Source organism: Lampetra planeri, chromosome 3 (assembly GCF_965212315.1).
Source record: "Lampetra planeri chromosome 3, kcLamPlan1.2.h2, whole genome shotgun sequence".
Lineage (NCBI taxonomy): Eukaryota > Metazoa > Chordata > Hyperoartia > Petromyzontiformes > Petromyzontidae > Lampetra > Lampetra planeri.
Window position 1 is genome coordinate 12,034,836 of NC_136109.1, and position 19,013 is coordinate 12,053,848.

At 54.2% G+C, this 19,013-nt stretch overlaps 2 protein-coding genes across 4 annotated transcripts; one reads left to right on the forward strand and one right to left on the reverse strand.

Annotated features, from left to right (window-relative positions):
• The first annotated feature begins 303 nt into the window (after positions 1–303).
• C3H1orf210 (chromosome 3 C1orf210 homolog) lies at positions 304–9,769 on the forward strand. Of its 2 annotated transcripts, none has more exons than XM_078620769.1 (3): positions 304–3,536; positions 6,321–6,389; positions 8,725–9,769. In XM_078620769.1, exons 1-3 carry the CDS (start codon positions 3,522–3,524, stop codon positions 9,103–9,105), a joined length of 465 nt encoding a protein of 154 aa, XP_078476895.1. In that variant the 5' UTR covers positions 304–3,521; the 3' UTR covers positions 9,106–9,769. The 2 variants fall into 2 exon arrangements, with proteins under 2 accessions (XP_078476895.1, XP_078476898.1); XM_078620772.1 differs by lacking the exon at positions 304–3,536 and adding an exon at positions 4,105–4,861.
• On the reverse strand, positions 9,699–17,291 carry LOC144737862 (uncharacterized). 2 transcript variants are annotated; one of them, XM_078620745.1, is made up of 6 exons: positions 17,062–17,291; positions 13,995–14,572; positions 13,544–13,672; positions 12,900–13,013; positions 12,553–12,781; positions 9,699–11,565 (listed from the first exon to the last, which is right to left on the reverse strand). In XM_078620745.1, the coding sequence occupies exons 1-6, from the start codon at positions 17,286–17,288 to the stop codon at positions 11,142–11,144; spliced, it is 1,701 nt and encodes a 566-aa protein (XP_078476871.1). In that variant the 5' UTR covers positions 17,289–17,291; the 3' UTR covers positions 9,699–11,141. The 2 variants fall into 2 exon arrangements, with proteins under 2 accessions (XP_078476871.1, XP_078476865.1); XM_078620739.1 differs by having other exon boundaries at positions 12,553–12,784.
• Between the last annotated feature and the right edge of the window lie 1,722 nt (positions 17,292–19,013).

Here is a 19,013-nt window from a genome sequence, read left to right on the forward strand (position 1 = left end):
TAATTCCAATCGTAGATTTATTAAAGTAAGACGACAAACGAGACAGGCAATGGGGTGGCCGCGGCTGTGGGGTGGGGGGGGGTCCTAGCTGATCGGGGTCTCGTGGTACGACACCGTCTCGGATTCTTAGGTTTCCTACAAACTGTCGGGGACCCCCGCCCCTCACCCTGACCCACGACCCCCGCTCCGACCCCGTGACCCCCGCCCCTCCCCCGCCCAGCAGGGCCTATGAAGGAGACAAAGACAAAGACCCCCCGTGTAGCCTCTAACAGACTGTTGGGGCAAGTGCTGTTAGCGAGCAGCAGCAGCGCCTATGAAGGCCGCCACTGTGACACGTGGGTGGTGGTTGGTCAGCACCACCCCAGACCGCCTTTGTCTCCCCAAGCGGAGATGTTTTTACGCACCGCACCGGGTACTCATTTGAGGCTGAGTCGACCTACGGGAGGCCCATGTACCGGTTCAGATAATCGTCACCGGTGATGACTGTGAGCGGGAATCGAACTGGGGTCACAGCCGCGTTCGCAGCGCTCACCGCCTGCACCGCCGCTGAATTACCAGCGTCGTGTTCCGTCTACCACTCACTGGGCCACGTCTGGAAAACACAATTGTCACTTGGATCGAACGGGCCCCGTTGTAGAACTCGCCGCGGTGGCTATGAGATGTTCACGACCTCGCCTGGTACACAGGAGGTCGTGGGTTCGATCCCGACCTTGACGCCTGCTGCTGCTGCTGTATATTTGGAGTTTGCGGTGTTTCTCTCTCATCATCATCATGGTGGCTAGGAGATGTTGACTACCTCGCCTGGTACACAGGAGGTCGTGGGTTCGATCCCGACCTTTGACGCCTGCTGCTGCTGTATATTTGGAGTTTGCGGTGTTTCTCTCTTTCTCATCATCATCACGGTGGCTAGGAGATGTTGACTACCTCGCCTGGTGCACAGGAGGTCGTGGGTTCGATCCCGACCTTGACGCCTGCTGCTGTATATTTGGAGTTTGCGGTGTTTCTCTCTCTCTCCCCGTGGTCGCGGGGATTTTTCTCCGGGTCATCCGGTTTTTTTCCTCCACAATTAAAAACACGACTTCAGATCAGAGTAATGTGGCCGCTTTACATTTGCACGTGATAAGCCACTTCGTTGAGCTATCAATTGTGGCCAGGTCGCTTCTTAAAACGAGCGATATGGCTCAGTGGGCCTTACCTGCTGAAATAAAAAAAAAATCGTTTATTAAAAAAAATAAGAAGATGTGTTTACCATTTCTGGCAATAAAACAGGTGTTAAGATATTCTTGGTTCTTTCGGTAAAGTCACGTAGAAGGGAATAATAAAATAATATAAATATAAAACAATAAAAATTATCACGACGTTTCGACTGCAACACAAGCAAGCATCACTTTAGCGAAAGAACCAAGAATATGAATCCCTGCAGTCACGAAAGCTTTAAATCAAAGGTGTTCAGTTGTTCAAACACAAAATATAAATATTTAGCATTAACCACGCGTACTTGCGGTGAACAAGCACGCGCTGATAATATACGGACGGCATTGTCTTTGAAACTGATTGGCCTCCACCAGACAGCAGCAGCAGCCTTCTTTATGGCGCAGTCTCCACCAGTGTTAGATCAGAGAACCCCAAAAGGCGAACAGTGCAAAGACAATTCACTATCAGGGCATTTATATCTCGGGGTGAGCGGCTACAAAATGGGAGCTTTTTTGCCAGTTTTAATACTGGCAAAAAATAGTGTAGTTTTTAAAAGTTGCCATTCGTGAACCATGCTTCATCATCGTCATCATCACTATCCATGGGCAAACAGCCCGGAGTACGTGTCCACTGCACATTTCGTCATTTGTTGTTGTCACTCTCCTCTGTCTTGCAGTGCCAATATGCTCAAGTAGAGGTCACATTTTTCTGGCGCCAATCTTATGTCATCGTCAAGCTATGCTCCATTAGGTCATCATTTCTTTGCCGTTCCTTTCATTTTTCCCAACCACACCATTTTAGTTTCCATCTTGTCCATCCTACATTTGTCCAAATAGTGCCAGTTTCCTTCTCGTCATTGACCTTCTTCTACGCGACCCATGTAGTTGTGTAAGAATCAGGAGTTTGCCATTGTGAGCCTGCCAACACACAACCCGAGTGAAACAACGCTTGGAGTCTACCACGGAACGGGCCAGTGAAGCCATCTCAATGTACCAAACACTCGTTATTACAGTGATAGGTTTTTACCCTTTCAACTGGTACAAAACATGATGCCTTGTATAAAGGTGTCAGTTTTTGTACCAGTTGAAAGGGTAAAAACCTATCGCTATATTTTGCCACTGGTAAAGGAGGTCTCATAGTGTAGATACTCGTTATTACATTGGCCAAACATCCCAGTGAGTGCAGGGTTAGACGGCTGTGAGGGCCAGGGAGACTCGAGGGTTGTGGATAGGGGGTCTGAGCGGTAGGGATAGTGGTCTGTGAAGGGTTGCTAAAGGAGTCGGGTCTTTGAGGCTTAGGGATAAGGAGATGACGAATATTGATGAGGGGTTCGATTGGTGAGGTGGGTGGGTGGTAGAGGTATGGGGACTCTGAGGATGAGGTGTAGTGGTCAGATGACGGGTCTTAGTGAACGATAGGGGTGGAGGGGGTCTTCGTGAACGATAGGGGTCGATAAGGTGCCATGTTGAAGGTTAGAGACACGGATATAGGGTAAGGGGGTTGGAGTATGTGAGGAGTATGTAGATTTAAGAGTGTAATGATTTCCCCTTCACCTGCCCAGGCACCCTCCTCCCGGTCAAAGTCCACGGCCAAACAGACGCAGTGAGGTCTCTTCCGCTTCTAGCATAGCCCTGTCTTACCTACCCTGACTACCTGCCCTGTCTACCTGCCCTGTCTTACCTGCCCTGTCTCACCTGCCCTGTCTTACCTACCCTGACTACCTGCCCTGTCTACCTGCCCTGTCTTACCTGCCCTGTCTCACCTGCCCTGTCTTACCTGCCCTGACTACCTGCCCTGTCTTACCTGCCCTGTCTACCTGCCCCGTCTCCTCTCTGTATCAGTCTCTGTCTACCTGCCCTGTCTTACCTGCCCTGTCTTACCTGCCCTGTCTCACCTGCCCTGTCTACCTGCCCTGTCTACCTGCCCTGTCTTACCTGCCCTGTCTCACCTGCCCTGTCTTACCTGCCCTGTCTACCTGCCCTGTCTCACCTGCCCTGTCTCACCTGCCCTGTCTCACCTGCCCTGTCTCACCTGCCCTGTCTTACCTACCCTGACTACCTGCCCTGTCTACCTGCCCTGTCTTACCTGCCCTGTCTTACCTGCCCTGTCTTACCTGCCCTGTCTACCTGCCCTCTCTACCTGCTCTGTCTTACCTACCCTGACTACCTGCCCTGGCTACCTGCCCTGTCTCCTCTCTGTGTCAGTCTCTGTCCACCTGCCCTGTCTCACTGCCCTGCCCACCTTCTGGCCGCATGCCCTGCCAGGGCAGCGGGGTCTAGCTCGGGCTGACTGAGCCCCCTTGGTGCAGAGGGGACACCGAACCCCAGATGGGCCACCCGCAGGTACTGGCACGGGGGTTGAGGCCCCCTCGCACTTTACACCGCACGACTGGCACGGGTACAGAGCAATGTGACACACACACACACAGTGACACACACAGTGACACACACACACAGTGACACAGTGTGACACACACAGTGACACAGTGTGACACACACAGTGACACACACACACAGTGACACACACAGTGACACACACACACAGTGACACAGTGTGACACACACACACAGTGACACAGTGTGACACACACAGTGACACACACACACAGTGACACACACAGTGACACACACACACAGTGACACAGTGTGACACACACAGTGACACAGTGTGACACACACAGTGACACACACACACAGTGACACAGTGTGACACACACAGTGACACAGTGTGACACACACAGTGACACACACACACAGTGACACACACAGTGACACACACACACAGTGACACAGTGTGACACACACACACAGTGACACACACAGTGACACAGTGTGACACACACAGTGACACCCACACACAGTGACACAGTGTGACACACACACACAGTGACACACACAGTGACACAGTGTGACACACACAGTGACACACACACACAGTGACACACACAGTGACACACACACACAGTGACACAGTGTGACACACACACACAGTGACACACACAGTGACACCCAGCCAGTGTGCGCGACATTACAACAAACACAAAGATCCCCCGTGTAGCCTCTAACAGACTGTAGGGGCAAGTGCTGTTAGCGAGTAGCAGCAGCAGCACCTATGAAGGAGACAAAGACAAAGATCCCCCGTGTAGCCTCTAACAGACTGTCGGGGCAAGTGCTGTTAGTAGCGAGTAGCAGCAGCACCTATGAAGGAGACAAAGACAAAGATCCCCCGTGTAGCCTCTAACAGACTGTCGGGGCAAGTGCTGTTAGAAAGTAGCAGCAGCGCCTATGAAGGAGACAAAGGCAAAGATCCCCCGTGTAGCCTCTAACAGACTGCCGGGGCAAGTGCTGTTAGTAGCGGGTAGCAGCACCTATGAAGGCCGGCACGTCACACGCGGGGGGGGGGGGTGACCAGCACCACGCCAGCCGCCTTTGACTCCCCGGTGGGACGTTAAAACTACACACAGCATCACCAACTACTCATTCTCGGCCGTGTTGACTTAAGGCTAAAAAAAGGCAGTAAAACTCACTCAGGCGTTGTGTCGCAACGCAACGCAAACGCGCAGTGTCACAGCCGGACGCGTGGCTCTGCGTGTGTATGGGGGGGTACAACGCCTTCACAGGTTCTATGGCAATTCAAACTCTTTGGTTCTTTCGGTAAAGTCACGTAGGTACAAAATAATTTGAATCTAGGGGGAATTGTGCTGGGATTGTGTGTGTGTTGTGTGTGTTTGATCTTAATTTTGGAGCTTTCGTGACTGCAGGAATTATTCTTTGGTTCTTTCGGTAAAGTCACGTATAAAGATAAAACAATAAATTAAATAATAGCATAATACGACGTTTCGATTGCAACACAATCAATCATCATCAGGTATAAAAGAAATAGCAACACAAATCTAACCAGAAAACTATGTCTGTCTTGTGTGTGTTTGGCCCGCAGGTTGTGTTTGTCTCAGCCGTGTGTGTGTGTTGTGTGTGTTTGAATGTCCACGTTAATTCCAACCGGTCTCAGCGCCGAGTAGCAGCTCTGTACAGCGTTTGCGTTTTCTTGATTACGATGTTTGAGCCCCCGATTTGAGATGGGCGGGGGGGGGGTAATTCCACCGTCGCAATATGCATCTCGTTTGCATGGGTGGTGAGAGCGGTGCTTGCCGAGTATGGCACTGTGGGGGGGTTTATTTATTCAAAGTCATTATTTGATTAACCAGGTAAGGAGGAGAACTCAACGAGAGCGGGGTAAGGGTCTCATTTGCAAGAGTTGACCCTGGAGGCAGCAACAATTTCCTAAAGCAAAATAAAGTAAAGCAATGGAGCAAATAGCAATCCGAGCAACAACAAAACAGCCAGCAAATATCAATCACGCCAGCAGCAGTGACGATTGTCTGAACCAGGCCTCCCCGAGGTCGACTCAGCCTCAAATGAGTAGCTGTTGTGGTATAAAGATCGCCACGAGGGAGACAAAGGCGGCCGATAGTGGTGCTGGACATCCACCCCCTCGTGTGCCGTGCTGGCCTTCACAGGTGCTATCTTCTTAGGTTTTTTCGGTAAAGTCACGTAGAAAGTAAAACAAAATAAAAACAAAAATCACGACGTTTCGGAGGCAACACAAGTCTCCGTCATCAGGTTGGACCGTCACAGCCAGATTAGCTGTATCAAGTGAGGCAATGATTCAAGATGTAATCCCTTAAAAGCGAGTTGAGGGGGGAGGGAGGGGGGAGCTCATCAGACTATGGTAGCCAATGAAAGGAACGTATCGGGAGGGAGGGGGGGCGAGGCCAAAAGGGTGGGCGATGGACGTGGAAGCGCTTGTGCGCAAGCGGCCAATTACTGCACACGCCAACAGACTTGTGTTGCCTCCGAAACGTCGTGATTTTTGTTTTTATTTTGTTTTACTTTCTACGTGACTTTACCGAAAAAACCTAAGAAGATGATTCCTTGCAGTCACGAAAGCTTCAAATCTAGAATTCACAGGTGCTCTTCGCGAACAGCATTTGCTTCTCAAGTATGTGAAGACTACAGGGGGCATCTGTGTCTTTGTGATTAATATGGAGTGGTGATGGGCGTGGAGGTGGCGGTGCGGTTGATGTCAGGATGTGTGGTCATGGTGTTGGTGTCTTTGTTATTCTGCAGGGGTTCACAATGGAAACCTGCTGGGCTCTCTGCGCGATGCTCTGCTCTCTGCTCATCGATCCGTGCCAGGTTTGACTCCCACAGGGCCCAGAGATTCTCTCCCAACGATCACGGGGCCCACGCAGTTCTCCCGGGGCGCAGGGCCCTGTGGGCAGCAGAGGGCAGCAGGGCCATGCTACGTAGAGGGTCTGGCCTCCCTTCCCTCCCTACACGGATTTTCGAAAAGTTTTTTGGTTTGGCCATGTTTGTTTGTTGTAGTACAGAGTTAGACTGATGGCCTTAAACTAAGTTGTCTTGTGGTTGTTGTTGTTTGACTTGCATCCCACTGGGATTTTTGCACACAGTGTTGGTGTACGGTGCTTTTTCTGCAATATTTTGCTGTCTTTTTTCCGTTTGCACATAGTCACTTGAAGATGTTTTCTTGTTCATGTTTTTGTTTGTTGCGGTTGCACCCGATTCAAGAGCCGAATGGCTCACAGGGCTATACCTAATAAATTAACTTGAACTACCAATCTGACACACCACACTGGGCCTCAGAATAAGTCCAATCAGGGCAGATCTCTGCAGCGAATCAGATGTGAGCCTGACTAACACTTGGCTGGGTGGCTGCCCAGAAACACCAGACTTGGCCTACGAGGTGGCCAGGAGATGGCAGGGCAGCGTTGGATTCTTCAACCTATCTGTGCGGAGTGTTTAAGTGTCACCCTTTCTTATGAGTGATAGGTTATCTCCGGGGTCACCCGTTTCCTACCACACAAAGCCACTCTCATTCATAAATTGGCAGACATCTCAATGCAGCGGCACTCTTCTGAGAGCATCTTGAGACATCACTGAGGCTCTCCTAGGAAGCGTCACGGTGGCGAGATGTTAACTACCTCGCCTGGTACACAGGAGGGCGTTGAGTTAAATCCCGACCTGACGCCTGCTGCTGTATATTTGGAGTTTGCGTGTCTCTCTCTCTCTCCCTGTGGTGAGATGTTAACTACCTCGCCTGGTGTACAGGAGGTCGTGGGTTCACTCCTGACCCTGACTCCTGCTGCTGTATATTTGGAGTTTGCGTGTCTCGCTCTCTCCCTGTGGTGAGATGTTAACTACCTCGCCTGGTGTACAGGAGGTCGTGGGTTCACTCCTGACCCTGACGCCTGCTGCTGTATATTTGGAGTTTGCACGTTCACCCCGCAGTCGCGTAGGATTTTTCTCCGGTTTTTCTCTCCACATTTAGAATCAACATGCGTTTAGAGTATTTGGCTGCTATACATTTGCACGTGATAAGCCACTTGGTTGAGCTATCATTTGTGGCCAGGTTGCTTCTGAAAAAGGAACTACATAGCTCAATGGGCCTTACCTGGTAAAAGTGTAGTTTAAAAAAGTTTCCATTTGTGACCCATGCGTCATCATCATCATCACGATCCATGAGCAGATCAGCCCGTAGGCCGTAGGCCATCTGCCCCCATGGATAGTTGAGTTTTAAGGAAGGCCACGGATATTTACGTGGTCTCCACCTCCGAGGGGCTCACGCCCGGAGGTCACGGCTGCAGCGATGGTTGGTTTTTATGGTTGGGGCTCGCCTCCTCGACGCGTTTATTGCCACGCCTGCGCCCCCGACCCTCCCTGCCAACCGTCGGCTGCTGGGGGACCCCCGGGCGCGTTGCGAATTCAAAGGTCGCACGCGCCGCGTCCCATACACACACGCGCAGGGATCACAGCAGGGGTCAGGATATCGAGCGTCAGGGGCCCTCACTGCCACAACCGGGGCCCGTCTGAGACTCCAATATCCTTCTAGATTTGAAGCTTTCGTGACTGCAAGGATTCATATTCTTAGGTTTTTTCGGTAAAGTCATTATATAAACGGAGTGGTAGCTCCTGCAATCTCTCATTTACTTGATACAGCTGTCGTGGCTGTGACGGTTCCACCTGAAGACGGAAGCTTGTGTTGCCTCCGAAACGTCGTGATTTTTATTTTACTTTTATTAACTCCAATATTCACCACCAGATCCTTGACGTTGTACTAACGTTAGAACCCCGGGACTATTTGATTTGTTTTTTATGATGCGAAGTGGATGTTGGACACCGAAGAGTATGTGGATCGTATTTGGAAGGGCGCAGGTTCAAAGTTCAATTGGGGAAGAGGGGTTAGTCGACCGAGCCCATCGCCCTTCCAGGGTGGCTAAAACAGCCATCCCTCCAGGTGGAAGTCAACAATGGTTGTGCAACACAACACTCGCCTCTGTCACAAGAATTTGGAATTTCCGCCACTGGCTCAGGGCTGCAAAAGCAAAGCCAACGAGCGCCGCCGCTTAGTAAAGAGACGCCGCGGTTACTGAAATAACGGAGGAGCGGTGTGAAGTAACGGAGCACCACCCCCCCTCCCTCCTCCTCCTCTTCACCCCGTGTGGCCGCACAGGCGGACACCACCCCGGCGGCAATCGGCGGCAACGGCACCACCGCGGCGAGCACCGGCACGAGCCAGCCGGGGCGCGCCCTGCACGCCGTGCTGGCAGTCATGGGCGTGGGGCTGGGCCTCTCGCTGCTGCTCGCCGTCGCCGTCAAGTGGCGCAGCTGCTACGAGCACCTGCGCGGCTTCCGGCACCAGCGGCTGGCCGAGGGCGACCGTGCCCACGGCCACAACTTGGGGGAGCCCGGCCTCGCCGTGGTGTCGGGCCCGGGGTTCGGGGCGACGCGCGGCGCCGGAGAAGACGGCGGCGGCGACGACGGCTTCATCGAGGACGGGTACCTCGACGACGCCATCTTCAAGATCGACTCCGACTCCGACATGGAATGCTGAGGGCCCCCACCCCCAGGGCCCCCACCCCCCGGGGCAGCACGACGACGAGACAGACGCTCCTGACCCTGACCCTGACCCGCGACCCGGACTTTACCCCGTCTCTCTGAAGCCATAACCCTGACACCCTGAACAAAACCCAAACTCAATTCCTACGATCCCGACCCAATGTCTCGAACGTGTGACGCAAACCTCTCGTTATTACCCAGACGCCTCAACCTCGAACCAATATCACCTGACCCTCACCTGGTGATCCCTCACCCCTGGACCAGACCTTGCCTTTTTAACCCAATCCCTGTTCCCATGACGCTCCGCCCTCCCTGATCTGACAAGGCCCACCGAGTGTGCCGTGATCCGCCAGCCCTCCTCCCTCCCCCCCCCCTGCCGATCTCAGCCGCGACTGCGAGCGGTGTTCGATTTAAAACGCCTGCGTGCGCAATTTCGCTGCTGGTTTGAATTTTCGCGTGTTGTTGTTGTTGTTTTTGTTTTGCCGCGAGTCCTAGACCGCTCGATTCCTCTCCTCTCCCTCACCCTGGCTCAGCCTGGCTCCCATCTGCCGTGCTCACAAACCACACGTGCTCATTTTGTACCCCGCATTCTGAAGCCTTACAACGCTGAATTTATTGTAAACTATGATAAGGTTAAAATAAACATACATTTACTGTTATCGTCGTCGTTGTAATCGTCGTCGCTACGATTCGAAATGGATCGTCGCCGCTTGAACGTGCGCCCCGTCGAAATCACGGCAGACTCGGCGGTGAGGGAGCGTGAACACGCGTCGTGGAGAGAGGCGAGGGTGGTGAGACACGAGGCGTAGACACGAGACGAGACAGACACGAAGCAACAGGAGACACGAGGCGTAGACACGAGGCGTAGACACGAGACAGACACGAAGCAACAGGAGACACGAGACGAGAGGGACAAGAGACACGCGCACACAGAGGGGGACACCGGTGAGACACAAGGTGGAGACACAAAGGACGGGGGGGGACCCCTGCGGTTGCCGTCTCCCGTTGCAGTTGCTCGGCCTCCGCAAGGCTCCGGCTCTTAAGCGTCCGCTCGTACGCACGGGGACCGTTCTGATGAGCGCGCGCGCACCGTGCGTGCACGTGCACACGTAGGTGTGCGAACGGGAGGGTGTATGGGCATGTGCACGGGCGCGTGTTTGCGTGCCTGAGCGTACGTGTTCGTGTGTGCAAATATAAATATCTCCTCCTCTTGCCCAGGAGTGTCCGACCTTGTCAAGGAGATGGCCGAGGTCGTCGCCTCTTAAGAGTGCCATCTTTGGCATGTTTATTACGTCTACTTAACCAAGGAAAGCCTCGTCAAGTGTTACGATTCTTCTTCAGGCTTTTCCAATGCTAGGTATAGACCACATAAAAGGAATTTACGAGTCTCGTTTCAAATTTGGACCGCAACGCCAGGAAGCAGTTGCCTAAACTTGCGAACGTCACGGGATCTTAAAACGCCCATTGTGATATTTAACATATTTAACGTTATATTTTTTACGGTCAATGCACACTGCAGTATTAATCAGGGCAGCCGATGAATTCGAACCGTGTACCTTTGCAACAAGAGACGAGCGACACAGCTGGGCCATGTCACCGCCCTTGGTGTGAGGCGCGTGATGATTCAGGCTTGTGATTCGATTCGAAAATTGATACTTTTCCGTCTCGTTTGTATCGTCCCGTTTGCATTGTTTCTCTCTCACTTTGTACGCTTTCACTTGCTCCAGCCGAGCCTGTAACGTAACAATTGCATATCGCTTGCGTAAGCCGCTCGCTCGCGCGCGAGTCGATGCGCACGCAGCGCTGCGAGCGTCGGAATCACCGCATCGTTCACGACAGAGCCGCTCGCGTTTCGGTACGGTCGGCGGGGGCCAGTCGGTGCCCCCCAAGAGACCGATGGGCCCCCCCCCCCGGTAGTCAAGTCGGGAGCTGACGGCAAAACCCGGCGGTTTCGGGTTGGCGGTAGGACCTGGTAGTCGTTTCAAGGTGGGGGGGTCAGCCCAGCGCGGGGCAGGCCCGGCAAGCGCTGGGCTAGAGGCCGGCGGGCCCGGCGTCGTTGCGATGCGTGCGCTTGTGCCGGTTCAGGTTGGACGACTGCGTGAAGGCCTTGCCGCACACGTTGCACACGTGGGGGCGCTCGCCCGTGTGCGTGCGCGAGTGGTACAGCAGGTGGCCCGCCTGCGAGAAGGTGCGTCCGCACTGCCCGCACGCGTACGGCTTCTCCCCCGCGTGGATGCGCGCGTGCACGCGCAGCTGGCAGTTGTGGCGGAAGCGCTGGCCGCACACGCCGCAGGCGAACGGCCGCTCCGACAGGGGCAGCGCCGGCGGCAGGGGCAGCGGGGGCAGCGCCAGCGACGACGACGAGGAGGAGGAGGAGCGGCACCAGCGCGCCGTGGCAGGAGGGGGCGGCGGGGCCAGCGGGAAGCTTGGGCCGACTGGGGCATCCGACACGAAGCTGAGATGCGGGCACACCGAGCGGCAGATGTGGTTCACGCCACGGACGTACAGGCAAACAGAGACACAGATCCCCCGTATAGCCTCACAGACTGTTGGGGCAAGTGCTGTTAATGAGCACCTATGAAGGCCTATGAATGGCAGATGAGGGTGTGGGTGGCTAGCACCATGCCCGAACGCCTATGTCTCCCTAGAAGCGATGTTTACACACCACACGAGGTACTAATTTGAGGCTGAGTCAACCTAGAGGAGGCCCAGGACCGGTTCAGAATATAATCATCTCTGGTGTTGGCCATGAGTGAGAATCGAACTCAGGTTACCGGGTTTGTAGCGCAGCGCGCTAACCGCTACACTACCGCTCCGCCCAAAGGCAGCCAGGCGTAGTGATGGCCATCCACCTCCTCATGTGCCGTGCCGGCCTTCATAGGTGCTCGCTAACAGCACTTGCCCCAACAGTCTCTTAAGGCTATATGGGGGATCTTTGACATAAAGGCACCATCACACATATATAGACGGACACAATGACAATCACCATGACCATCACACCCACGCCATCATATGCACCGACACACACATTTGCAGCATAAATCACACCCACATACACACTGTAACGGTTACCCTAAGATGCAAAGTGACAGTGACATCTCCACAACGTTTGTGCCAGGCTATGTGCATTGAGGCTATTACGTGAAGTGTGGAAGGCTCGCTGGCAGGTCACAGGACAAACCCATGTGTTACTGACTGAGATGGCTGATATGCACCACCTGTTCTGCCCACTGTGAAATTACACCACCACACACACCTTAATAAAAACAACCGCCATTCGCTAAGTGTCGGTAACGTCACCACAGTGCCTGTGCCGGGCTATGTCCACTTTAAGGCCATGTGAAGCGTCGAAAGCCCGCTCGCAGGAAGTCACGGGCCAGACCCAGCAGGTGCCATGGGTTGACTGAGATGACTGGCATCACCGCTCACGCAACCCCCGTACCTGTACGTGTCCGTGTCCAGGCTGCCGTACGTCTCCCCCAGCCCCTCTCTGGACATCCCCTCGGACTGCTCCATCTGCCCAGAGCCGGGGCCCACGCAGGGGAGGGGCCCCCCGCGGGAGGCGGGGCCTTCAGACTCGGGGCCCCCCAGGGGCTCCTGCCGGTCCCAGCCCCCCCGGCTGCGCACGCCCCCTGCCGGGCCCGGGGTTGCTCCAATGCAAACCTGGCCTCCTGCTGCAGCACGGAGGAGGGGCATGGAATCAACGGGCAGGGCAGGAGTGCAGAACTGTGGAAGCGGTGAAGGCAGGGCTGTGGGGGTCGGAGGGCGGTGAGGGGCAGCGGGATGTACCGTCACAGGAGTCGTCGCGCTCCATCTTGACCTTGCGGTCGCTGTCGTTGCCCTCTCCGTCGTGGAACGGAGGGGCGTCCTGCTCCACGGGGCTCGGGGGACGCTCCACCGGCACTGGCACCGCGGTGGACCCACGGTGAACAGACATGTATACCGTGGTGAGCCCACGGTGAACGTACACCGCAGTGAACATAGGCACACCGTGCAGAAACAAAGGCGGAACGTCGTAGAGCACGGTGGTCTGAGAGCGGTTTCGAGTGGTGCCGCGCGAGTGTGGTAGTGTCGTGTGTTCGTGTGCGAGCCGTATCGGAACGGTTAGCGAGCCATGTTACGAACTCAGCGACCCGAGTTCGATTCCCGCTCGTGGTCAACATCAATGACGATTATCTGAATCGATCCAGAGCCTCCCCTCGGTCGACTCAACCTCAAACAAGTACCTGGTGCGATGTGTAAACATCGCCACTGGGGAGACAAAGGCAGCCGGGCATGGTGCTGTCCCCCCACCCCCTCGCTCGTGTGCCGTGCCGGTCTTCAAACGGTGCTCACAAACAGCACTTGGCCCAACAGTCTGTTAAGGCTATATGGGGGATCTTTGTCTCTGTGTGAGTGTCCTGTTAGTGCGCTAGGGTGGTGTGGTTGCTCACCGGTTGGCGCGTGCGCCCCCCAGCCGTGCTCCAGGCCGTACACACCCTCGGCACCGTCGTGGCCACTGGCCACTGCCACCTCATCCTCGTCCTCCTCTTCGTCGGCCTCAGAGCGCCCAATCTCTCCCTCTGCACGCACAGCAGACATCGCACCACCACGACCGTCACCCGCCGAGGCTCATAATGGCAATGTCGGAGACAAGGAGACCGTGCCGTTGTTATCGTGAATCCCAAGTCTCCTGGCTGTGTTAAATCCGGCCGTGCCACAAGTTCGGTGTCTCAGAGAGGAAAACAAGAGTGAAATAATAGCCCCCAGCTAGCGCCTATTTTTGCGAAAGCCTTCAGTGATTGGCGTCCACATCTGTGGGGGTTCTGCACGACCCTCGAGTTCCCCGGGCCCGCCGTGTCGGGATAGCAGAAGGCGCGAGCACGTGGAGAGAGACTGGCGCACCTGCGAAGGGGCTGGGCTCCTCGTGTTCCGCCAGCAGCCCGGCCTGGTGCCCGACGGCCGGGTCCAGGGAGCTGAGGCGCGCGGCGAAGAGCGCCAGCTCACGGCTCAGGCTCGTGAGTTGCGCCACCATCACGTCGAGGAGGCCGCCCAGCGACGGATGCTGTTGCTGCTGATGGCGCCCCGTTGGCGTCTCGGCAGATGCGTACACCGCGTGGTCGTGGCGCCGGGACGCGACGTGCGGCACCAGCGCCTCGAGCGTGCGGCGCAGCACGGCGTAGAAGGCGAAGGGCAGGCGCTGGCGCGCCGCCGAGAAAAGCTCGGCCCGCACGAGTGGGGGCTCGGCGCACGCCAGCAGATCCTCGTAGTCGCCGATCCCCAGCTCCCGCTCCATGGCCTGGGCGAACGGCAGCTTCATGCCCTGGGCCGAGAGCCACGCGGAGAAGTCCGCGCGCGGGTCCGGCCCCAACAACGCCACACCGCCGCCCGGCATAGCCACCGCCGCCGCCGCCATTCCCGCTGCCTCGAGGAGGGGGGCGGAGGGACGCAGAGGGGGGCGCCACCGAGTCGCCGGAGGGAAACTGGAAATGGAAATATCGCAGACAAGAACACAATTAAAAACGTAGAAGATTTAACAATACATACCAATGTAAGATCATTAAAATCCCTCCATGCCTATCTGAAATTGTCTTACAGGAACATTTCCATTAATAATTGCCAATATACAGCGCGACATACACACGTGCAAAGGGTTGTACGTGGTGTGACACATGAAGCACCGATTGTGAGTGCCTGATGGAGTGAGGGACTTACATTGTCATGTTCATCACTAGAATCTCCAGGTTAAAAGGATGATAATAATAATAATAATGCAAATCGATAATGCGCATTCATCCTAGGATCCTAATATCCAATGCATAAAAAAAAGGAACAAAATCAGACCCAGGGGCAACCGACCAAACTAAAGAGAGATGGGCCACTTTAAAGAGATGGGTTTTCAAAGCAGACTTAAATATATCTACCGACTCCGATCGCCTGATCTCAAGTGGCAAGGCGTTCCATAGCTTCGGTGCCACGCTAACAAAAGCACCGATCACCAAAAGAGTGCAACCTAGACCTGTGAGTGCTGAGCAGTTGGAGATCAAAAGATATTAAGGACCTTGATGGAATATATAAATGTATTAGTTCCTGCAAGTAATGCGGGGTGAGCCCTTTTAAAGCCTTATAGGTTAATGGCAGTATCTTAAAATCCACTCAGAAGCTGACCGATAGCAGAAAATTGGTGTACACTTTGGCACACATATCGTCAAGTTTATGGTCATAACTAGGACAAAACCAAAAACTAAACGTAACATTTTGGACCCACAAAACTTGTGGGGGCAAGGCAAACATTTTCACATTTTAATGTTTGGAATCTCAACGACGAAAGTTTTTGAATCCGGATCTTTTCCACGTTGCTGGTCCCAAAAAAGAAAACATCTCAGGGTTCAGAAAAAAGTAACATTTTAGAGAACCTCTTGGAAAGAGCGTGCATCGTGGACATCTTTGAAGAAGAGCTTCCTAGCTCATCGGATTCCTCCTGCAGCCTAAATAAACATTGTGATTCTGAAACTATTGTGTTCTGGAGAAGCTGTAAATAATGCGTGTAACAATTCTGCACCACGAGTTTGCAAGACAATATACAATGGAGTGCTAAGCTGGTCCCTGGGGCGCGTGAGGTGACTTCTGTAACCGCTTTTCGTCAATATTTAACATTGCAGTTACAATGTAAGGCTCCGGTTAATGCATAGCCCACAGACTAGTATGGTCGGCTGCACGGTATCCATTGAAACATTACGCAAGCACAAATAAGAAGTAAAACTCAACAATAACACTGTGGCCTTAAAGTAAAAATGCACAGTAAAAGACGACGTTTCGGGCAATGGCTCTTCACAAAAGCACTTTAAGACAGTGTTGCGTGAAATTCCCCTGTAAATACATTTTTGAGTTTCGAGACCACGGCGCGAATTACTCAATAACCCGAAAGCTTAACGTGCGGCAATGAATACACGACCTCGTGCGAGACAGACTCGTCCGTCACAATCTATCATTAACTTGTGGAATGTGAGGTAGGCATGAGCGCTCGCCTGTGCGCCTACCAATTTACGGACAAGAAGACGTTCTGGAAATGAAGACGCAAAAGCAGATCTGTACACCTCGTCTGACAGGGCTACAAGACTTCCCCTCCCAGCCGTTATACAGGGTGCTTTAAAAAAAAGATGTAAACACTTCTGAGAATTTGCAACAATTCCACAATAAACGTGCTTGGAGAAGATTCCAGGCGTGTATTGACAATGATGGCGAGCAAGTCGAGACATCCATTATCTTGTTATGGTGGCATTCTCCGTTATTTCTCCATTAAAAATGATGGTCCCATGTGACTGTCTACATGTTTTTGAAGCACTCTGTATTATTACACTGATGCGACTTCGTTTTTCCACTGAACCCAGTGGACACGAGAAGTCTTTAACGTCCCCGCTGTGCCATTGGGGGTTGTTCCCTAACGCGGTTTGTGCCCGAGTTGATTGCTATTCGCTTCGTCGCTGTGATTGTTTTTAACGTCATTGCTTTCGCAAGTGATACCACGCTGGCCTCTTATTACAGTTCTCACCTAGTCACGAAATAAACATGACTCGATCCCTATGTCCGAACCGCGAAAAGCTCAATCCCAGGAATGAATTAATTCCCGACGACATACTGCGACCCTAAAGATAAAGGTTAAAACTATCCCCTATACAGTACTGGGATCCCAACAGCGAAACTCTCTGGACCGTAAACCCGAACCCCCTGCCTAGGACAGGCAATGCACCGCTAGGCTGAGGCCAGCGGTCAGAACCCCGTGCCCGAGGAACCCCAATGCTCAACCCCCCGACACCGAGACCCCTTAGACTGGGACTGCCGACACCGAACACCCCCCCCCCCCCCCCGCTTTCAATCGCGCCGCTCGGCCCCGCACTGACTGGGGCAGGGATCCAGGCAACGCGAGGCCTCTCGGCCTACCCCCCCTAGTCGGCCCGCGCCGCCGCTTCACCTGGCTCGCAGCAGAGTCCGCTCCCTTGATGCCGAGTGGGGGTCCCGAGGTCCGTGCGTTGCCCAGGGGGTCCGGGCTCCGGGGTCCGGGGAGGGAGGGAGGAGGGGGGTGGTGGTGGTGGCGACCCCGGTGAGGAGCGGGAGTCTCGGCGCGGCTGCTCGGAGCTCTGCGGCTATGGACGAGGTGGGGGGCCCGCGGCGTCGCTGCTCGAGACGCTCCACGGCCATCTTGGGTAGGGAGCGGCGGCGGCCCCGTGCGTGCGGCGTCACCGCCCCGGGGGGGGGGGGGGTCGCGTCACGCGCGGGTGACGTCATCCGTCGCACTGCGCGAGGGAGTCTCCCCCCCCCACTCCCCCTACAAACATGGCGGCCGCAGACTCTTTCCACCCACTACTACCTCCGTATGATGGGTGGGGGAGGGTTGGGGGGGGATTGGGGGGGGAGGGTTGGGGGGGTTGGGGGTTTGGGAGAGGGAGGGTTGGGGGGGGGTTCGGGGGGAGGGTTGAGGGGGGGTTGGGGGTGGGGTTGGTGGGTTTGGGGTGGAGTTGGAGGGGCGCGCCCGACCCCTGACCCCCGACCGACCCCTGACCCCCGACCGACCCCTGACCCCGGACCGACCCCTGACCCCGGACCGACTCCTGACCCCCGACCGACCCCTGACCGCACGCGCGCTTCGCAAATCGAATCGGACGCAGCAGCAGCAGCGAGAAGAAGCAGCAGCAGCGAGAAGCAGCGAGAAGCGTCCGCGATGGGCACAATGAGAGGCGCATGCGTGCGTGCGATCTTTGTCATTGGGTGTGCTCGATTCGTTTGTTGTTGTTATCGCTGCAACGTCGTTCTAACGTTCTGACCGCCGTGCGCCCATCCACCCCCTCCGATCCGATCCTTTTACTGGGACATCTAAACAAACAAACAAAAAGAGTTTCATAACTCATCGGATTTCCTCGCAGTAATTTAAATAAATATTCCGATGCGAGTCTTGCGTCACCACGCGCGGTTTGTTTTGGTGCCGCTTCCTATCGACGCTCTGTGTTGAAGGCGCACGTGGCCCGGCCCGGCTCGCCCTGCGATTGGTCGGATTAGTGGGGCACAGCCCAGGCCCCGCCCACTCGAGAACCCACGTGGCGTGGCACGTGTGGGTTGTGTTGTTGTTTTTTACCCTTTTATCTGGCAACAAAACTGACACCTTTTTTTTTAATCCTTTATATTAAGTTCACTTGCTTGCTTGCTTGCGCGCTTACGACCGTGCAAATCTTTCGGTCGTTTTTTAACCCACTTCCCGTGATCCAATCGAGCTGACATCTTGCACACAGACTCGTTGTGCGTGACTATTTTCGTGAAAAAAAGATTTCCATAACTTTACACTTTTTCGGAGAAAAAATATATATTTAATTACCAATTGCTTAATGGTGGCAGGCAATCATCTGACCCATAGGTGGCAGCCATCTCAAGCCTGTGGACGAGAGGACTCTAGCCGCCACGCATATAAAGGATTTATAGTGAAAAACTTTGTTTTACGGGTTAATTTTTACAAGGAGTCATGTTTGCATAAACCACAATATCTGCAGTCATAATGCAAACAAAAACATAACTCTGATAATGTATGCACTGTCGTTGAAGTTGATTGGTCCACACCCGAGACAGCTTTCCTTAGAGCTTAGTCTCACATGGTGTTGGACCAGATGACGCCAAAAGGCGCACAACTCAAAGACAATGCACCATCAGAGTATGAGAGCTCGGGGTAAGCATTTACAGCAAAAAAAGGTGTCAGTTTTGTTGCCAGATAAAAGGGTAAAAAAACTATGATCATATTTTTTACTGGCAAATGAGGTTCCAATGGTGTGTTGTTGTTGTTGTACCTACTGGGGAAGAAGACAAAGGCGGCCGGGCGTGGTTTCTGGCCACCCGCACCCTCGTGTACTTTCGTCGGCACCGGCTACTCGCGAACGGCAC